The sequence below is a fragment of the Protobothrops mucrosquamatus genome, unplaced genomic scaffold (assembly GCF_001527695.2).
Source record: "Protobothrops mucrosquamatus isolate PMUCROS unplaced genomic scaffold, P.Mucros_1.0 scaffold1968, whole genome shotgun sequence".
Classification (NCBI taxonomy): Eukaryota; Metazoa; Chordata; class Lepidosauria; order Squamata; family Viperidae; genus Protobothrops; species Protobothrops mucrosquamatus.
The window spans coordinates 246,600-254,078 of NW_015388085.1; the positions used below are offsets into that span (position 1 = coordinate 246,600).

The 7,479-nt window shown below is 35.4% G+C and overlaps 1 protein-coding gene across 1 annotated transcript in view; it reads right to left on the reverse strand.

The window, feature by feature from the left end:
• Window positions 1-7,479, reverse strand: part of LOC107294493 (contactin-3) — an 81,889-nt gene that overhangs the window by 69,496 nt on the left and 4,914 nt on the right. The window contains exon 2 of the mRNA XM_015823726.1: window positions 6,466-6,650. Coding sequence (XP_015679212.1) covers window positions 6,466-6,650 — 185 coding nt within the window. The remainder of the gene's footprint in view (window positions 1-6,465; window positions 6,651-7,479) is intronic.

A 7,479-nucleotide genomic window follows, 5' to 3' on the forward strand; every position in this document is an offset into this window, starting at 1 on the left:
GGCCTTACCAAGGCATTGTAAAGTGGTATTAATACTTCATGTGATCTTGATTCTATCCCTCTGTTAATTCAGCCTAGCACTGTGTTGGATTTTTGGCAGCTGCAGCACACTGCTGGCTCATATTTAAGTGATTGTCCACTAGGACTCCGAAATCCTTCTCACAGTTACTACTATTGGGCAAGGTACCACCTATACTATACCTGTATATTTGGTTTTTCTCACCTAAATATAAAACCTTACTTTTTTCACCATTGAATTTCATTTTGTTAGATAGCGCCCAGTGTTCAAGTCTGTCCAGATCCTCCTGTATCTTAAGCCTGTCTTCTGGAGTGTTGGCTATTCCTGCCAGCTTGGTGTCGTCTGCAAATTTGATGAGTTCCCCATCTATTCCCTCGTCCAAATCGTTGATGAAGATGTTAAAGAGTTTGCACTAGTTGTGATTAGATGCTACTTCAGTGTGAAGTAGGTTGCTGGTGGCTGCAGAGCTCCAGCCCAAGTTTCAGGTAGGACTCTCACTAGGATAGGCTGCTTAGCCTAGCTTGTGGTCCTGGCAGTTGCCTCTCATAGTCAAGAGTCAGATAGATTCTGATTGATAGTCCTCTTGCTTGCCATTCTCCAGAGTTACCATTGTCCAGTTTCCTCCCACTCCCCCAACGGTTTGCTGTTTTCCTATCTCCTCTACTCCTACAACTCCCCCTTTTCCCCACTCTTATCTTAGTATTCACTTCTGTAAGCCTGGGGAAAGTGAGGCTTCCTCTGGACATGAGCATTTTCTTAAAAATGTCAGGGTGTGGCTTAATTAGCCAGGCAGTTTGACGCCAACAAGGATGCTAGTGAGTAAACTGCAAGTGGGTGAAATTAATAATTGAATGAGGCCATCTCCCCTCAAATTTCTTGGGCTCTAAACTTTTGGGGGAAAGCATTAGCAACCCTGAGCCTTGGGAAAAAGGGAATAATTTCTGCCTGGCTGCCACTGCTTTTCCCAAGTGGAGTCAACAATCCCAGCTTCACTTCTTCCAGTCCCCCAGCGGGCTTTGTGCCTAAGGCAGGATAAAAGTCATGGTCTCCAGGTTTCCAGCCTGGGGGCTTAACCACTAGAACAACCTGATTCACTTTTCCTATTGTATGGGGCCTGAAAAACTCTAATAAGATGTAGATTCTTTTGGCCAGGAATATTCATGATCATCCTGTGCAGAAAGCCAAATATATTAAACCTTAAGGGAAACAGGACAAAGTTCCATGAAAATAATCACATTGATCCTTGTTCCATTTCCCAAAACTGCAGTGGATATAGCTGGATGTTTTAATTTTCCATTTGTTTTGTACATTGCTGCTTCTGATATGGGCCTAGAAGATGGATTAGTACAAAAGTACTAATCCTTTAACTTTCAGGAAAAAATATTTCCAAGGGAAAAGTATATAGCACTACAGAGAAAAGAGTTATGATCTGAATTAAGTAGTAAAAAGTCTTATGGGGTTGTGGATTCTCATTAATCACAGACCTTCAGAAAAAAAATGAAGGATATCAACAGAAGAGTACATACTGGTATATTACCTTGCAACCACACAAAATTGTGGTACAACATCAGATAGGCAAACAGCACTGAGCTGCTGATTTTCTGTATAGATATGGAAGTGACCCAGAAATTACAGAATACAGAATAGAGTTAGAAGGCACGTTTGAGGTCTTCTAGTCCAACCCCTTGCTCAAACAGAAGACCCCATACCATTCAGACAAAGTGGCTGTCCAGTCTCTTCTTAAAAGCCTCCAGTGATGGAGCATCCACAACTTCTGAAGACAAGCCTTTCCACTGGTTAATTGTTCTCACTGTTATGCGATTTCTCCTTAGTTCTAGATTGCTTCTCTCCTTGATTAGTTTCCATCCATTGTTTATTGTCTTGCCTTCTGGTACTTTGGAAAATAGATGGATGCTCTTCTTTGTGGTAGCCCCTCAAATACTGGAACATTGCTATCATGTCATCCCTAGTCCTTCTTTTCTCTAGACAAGCCATACCCAATTCCTGCAACTGTTCTTCATTTGTTTTAGTCTCCAGGCCTGTAACACAGGTAACTGTAACACCAGAAAAAGACTCTTCCCCAGCCTTTTCTTTTTTAAAATATGTAGGATGTAGTAAGCTATATGATATTCTGCATTTCACTATGGATTGTTTCTGGCTGTTAGACATCCACAAAAATACCCCAAAGCTTTGTGCTAGTTAAGTGAGAGCAAAAGCTGAGATTAGCTTAGTCTATTTTCTCATTGGAAGATGTATGCAATGGAGGGAAAAAAAGGCTGTTGTACTATCCTAAGAGGCAGAATCTTATTTTTTTCAGACAAACTCTGGGAAGAAGAATTGGGAGGTATATTGGCTTGCACAGCCTCAAATAAATTCTAGACATGAAGACTACTGAAGATTTATGAATTAAGAAAGAAAAAAAATGTTGCCTGGTGATCCTGAGATACACTGAGAAATTTTGATTCCTTAGATATTTTGAAATTGACACGAGATCAAAATTTATACCAAGCAGAGAAAAGCCATGTGCCAGACTTAGTGTCGGAGAGAATTGCTGGGCCAATATCTCCAAGCCTTCCTGTGATTCCTGTGGTTAAGAATATTTAGAAATATGGATATAGACTGTTAAAATACTGAAAGAATATATGTAGTTTGAAAGCCTTGCATAACAAGCCTTTTCTAAAATGTGAGTTGAGAAGCAATGGAACACAGACTTTTAAATTAAATTGCAAATTGTGCTTGCAAAGTTTAGTTGGGAAATCAAAATCCAAATAAGATGCTGCTTGTTCATTTAATAAAGAAAACGTCATCTAAAGTGGCAGTTTTCTATCAAATCCCTAGAGCCTACACAAAACATAGGTTTTATTATGAATCTATATGGTTTAAATAAAAAGGATCTATATTGTTTTTCTGTGTTTTGTTGAATAGATCAATATTCAACAAACACACATAATACTCACACCAATTTTTGGCCAAGTCTCCAGTTGATGGGTAGAACCAGTCCTTAAATTAATTCCTATATCTTTGGAATTGTCAATTGAACTGGTACATCTTGAATAATAAAATATTTAGCCCTGAATTACATTGCATATATCAATGTTGCCCTACTGTGTGGTACGATGGGTGGCTAACTAACTAACTAACCAACCAACCTAAATGTTTTTCAAATTTAGATTTTACAATATGGTTTACATTAAGGAGGGTTGACTCCCAGGAAAATATTTGCAGTAAATTGGGAAAAGAAGCAACATCAATATTTGATATTTGCAGTCAAAACAAGAAAAAAAATGAAATGCATTGGTCCTATGACATGAACAACAGCAATAAAACAAATAACCAACTTAAGAAATTAGAAGTTATGACTGGCATACAATGATGCAGGTAAATCCCCAGTTAATTTTTAGAGTTAATTGTCAAAGTCGTTGATAAATTTGCTGGTAATTAATCTTTGTTGTATTGTGTATTATTATTTTAAGCAGCAGATGAACAGTTTTGTGCTATTTACTTAAGGCAGCTGTGATTGCCAGTGCTTTTCTATTTCATATGAGAAATTTATTTATATTAATTATTTGTTAATTTATAGAATAAAAGGCAAACTGCATTGCTATACTGCCTTATGGAATAAAATATTAAAATATTCCTATATGCCTTCCTCGTATTATGCATTTTCATTCCAACTGGAAGTGAAACATTCCTTAACTTGCAGTTTTCACAAGGAAAATTACATTTTGGGGGAATAATGTTTTATAAAAATTGCTAATTAACACTTAGCTAGTACTTCAGCTTTTCCCCCAACAAAATAACAATATACTTTGCTGGCATTCAGTGGGTGCATATTTTAAAATGTGCAAGAGGATTTTCATAGAGTGCCTATTTCATATTTTATTAAGCAAAAATAAGTTGAAGAAAATAGGAAGAAAAATGGCATTATGCCCATATAATTTGCAAAGTAATATTTTAGAAAAAGCAGATCGCATACAGTAGCCTTGTAGAGGTATTGTGAAAGTATGATTTTTGCATTAAAATAAGCAAATAAAATTAAAGTTTCAGATAATTAATTATTCTGTTGCAGCGGCTAATTATAATTTGTCATAGTTCTTTATAGGTCTTTTAAGTTCTGTTTTTTATCAACAGAGATTAAGTTTAACACACACAGCAGCATCCTGTAATATCCTGACAGCTGCCCATTAAAAGAAGTTAAGATGTAGAAGGCTGGAGGAGCTTTGCCAGCCCTAGACAAAATTTAATACCCTGAATATTTAGTGATCATTTGAAGTTACAACGGCACTGAAAAAAGTGACTTCTGACCATTTTTCAAACTTACAACTGTTGTGATCACATGTGTTTATGACGATTACAGTGTCCCGGGGTCATGTGATCCCCTTTTGCAACCTTCTGACAAGCAAAGTCAATTCACTTAACAACCATGTTACTACTTTAACAACTGCAGTGACTCACTTAACAATTGTGACAAGAAAGGTCATATAATAGGGCAAAAGTCACTTAACAACTGTTTTGGTTAGGAACAGAAACTTTGGACTCAGTTGTGGTCATAAGCTGAGAACTACCTACAGATAGGGGATGAAGTCCTTGCTGGGAGAAGCAATAGCAAGCAATACACCGAACATGTAGACAATTAAAATAACACATGTTTTTTATTCGTTCTTTCTTTTATTTGGTTTTTTCGTATTCATAGATGGGTCGACCCTGATCTTAGATCCAGAATCTTTAGTTAGAAAGTTAGTAGTTTATAAGCAATTTTTTTCTGCTGTCATTTTTCAGTAATAGAAAGAAAAAGGAAAGAACTGCCAAGCTGAAAATATTAGAAATTTCATGCCAATCAAAACTTCTGCCCCAGCCAGTTAAAGCAAATTCAGTTTTTAAAACAGCTTTATTAAGTTTTTCAAAATAAAAAAAATAAAAAAAAATATTTTAAATACAACCACACCTTGGTAGTATTCTAGCAATTCACCATACTTAAGCACTTCTGTCTAGTTGCCATTTCTTTTTTATAATATGCTTGTTGTGGGGAAATCCAGCAAGGTACTTTTGGACATATATTAGGTTTATTAGGATATTTTAGATATTTATTGTATAGCTCTGTTTTTACTTACCTGTAAGCCGCCCTGAGTCCCTCGGGAGAAGGGCGGGGTATAAATTAAAGTATTATTATTATTATTATTATTATTATTATTATTATTATTATATTTATTCCAAATTCTCTGGATGGCACATCTAATGAACTGATTTCTGAAATCTTGTCATATCATACATAAGCATGCCACCCAAATGTCAAATTGTGCCCTTCTGATTCCAATAACCTTCTATCCTTCAACATCACCCGTTCTTTCAGCCAAATTAAGCAACAAGCTGCAAAGTATACTTTCAAATCTGGTAAGATTAGACCTTCTCTTTATTTAGTGTCATGAATGAACTTATGCTCAATTTTTTTTTTTTTTTACCTTGCTAAATAAATGTATATATTTATTTCTGCTATTGTTTAAATATTAAACCCATAGTCAAAATAGGAAATGTTTGAAAAAGGAATAGGATTCTTATTTTTTCACAGAAATTCTTGCCGATAATGACAATTGTAATTCATCCCATTTTAAAATACTTTTAAAAACTTCATTCCACATCTTAACATATGCTTAAACATACAATTCATATTAATCAAGTTAATAACCTGATATTTTACTTTTTTCTCTATGTTGAACACCGTCCCATTCATTAATTCTGCTTGCTCCTATGTCTTCATATTTTTTCTTAACATCTTCGTCTTTTATTTATCAGTCTTAAAGTCAGCAAGCATACCAACTTCATTTCCTATTAACTCTATCCTTTTCAATGGCTCTTCCAACACCAATAACATATCATCTGCAAATGCTTTATATATTTAAATCTTTATCCGTTACCCCTTCACTTTGCATTATGTTTCTATTCAAGACTTCCAAGACGAATAGAAAGAAAAGGCGGGATAATGGGCAGCTTTATTGTGTTCCTTTTTGAATTTCACAGGATGTTGTTAAGTCTCCATTTACAATAATTTGAGTTCTCTGTGACATATATATTAACTTTATTCACTTAGAAGTTCTCATCAAAGTCCATAACTTCTAAAACTTTGAACAAAAAGGGTCAATTAATTATCAAAAGCTAATAGTGAATTAGTATCTTCAATATTCAAATTGAACACATACACACTTATATCACTGATTTAACACATTTTCTTTTGTATGTCATTGCAGAGTTACAGAGTTTTGGTCAGGTTCTGGAAAGACCAGGTTCAAGCCCAACATTAGCCAAGATAACATTGGGAACTCTTTTAGCTGAAATTTCTTCAAAGGTTTTTTTGTAGTTGGAAAAAAATGGGAAATAGTAGCAGCTCTCAAATGAATATTCCTTAAATGCTTTTAGAACTCTGGTTTTTTTTTTTTTTAAAAAAATGCTTACCATAATATGTGAGCCGTCCCTTTGCAATGTTCTTCCCTCTAGTATTTTCAGTGATACACTCATAAAGACCAGCATCTTCTTGTTGGAAATTTGGAATTTCAATCATGCCGTTGGATTTTCTCAACATTACTTTGCTTGGAAATGGTGTCCCATCAGTTCTTCTCCAGTTAATTCGAGGAACTGGACTACAGCAATGAAATTAAATTGAATATTTTAAAGATTATGCTGTACATTATTATCTGATTTTTTTTAAAAAAAGCAAAATATCACAATTTACATATTAGAAGGAATTTACAATATTTGGTATGCTTTTGGAAGGCAGTTATCAGTTAATTGTTTAAATCTGCCCAAGAGTGATTCTTATTTTTTTTTAGATAAACTTCTTCAACCCTTCAAAAAGATGGAATGAAAATTTAATTGAAATCAATCTTTCCACCTATTATATCATGGGTTTCCAATCGGGGGTGCTTGCACCCCATGGGAGTGCGAGACGATATTCCAGGGGCTGCGAAAACTTGGATTCTAGTGTATATGTATAATTTGTTGCTGTTATTTTGAACTTTTGTAAGGGGTGCAAGAATATATCAGAAGCGTTCTAGGGGTACGAGATATGAAAAAGGTTGGAGCTGCTGTACTACATTGTGGATGGAAGGAAGGAAGGAAAAACAAGACTATTTACAAGATGTTTTTATCAGGATCAATAACCCTACAAAGTAATAATAATAATAATAAAATTGGAAGGGATCTTGGAGGTCATCAAGTCCAACCCCCTGCTCAGGCAGGAAACCCTATACCATTTCGGACAAATAGCTGTCCAGTCTCTTCTTAAAAACTTCCAGTGTTGGAGCATTCACCGTTTCTGGAGGCAGGTAGTTCCACTGGTTAATTGTTCTAACTGTCAGGAAGTTTCTCCTTAGTTCTAGGTTGCTTCTCTCCTTGATTAGTTTCCATCCATTACTTCTTGTCCTGCCTTCAGGCGCTTTGGAGAATAGCTTGACTCCCTCTTCTTTGTGG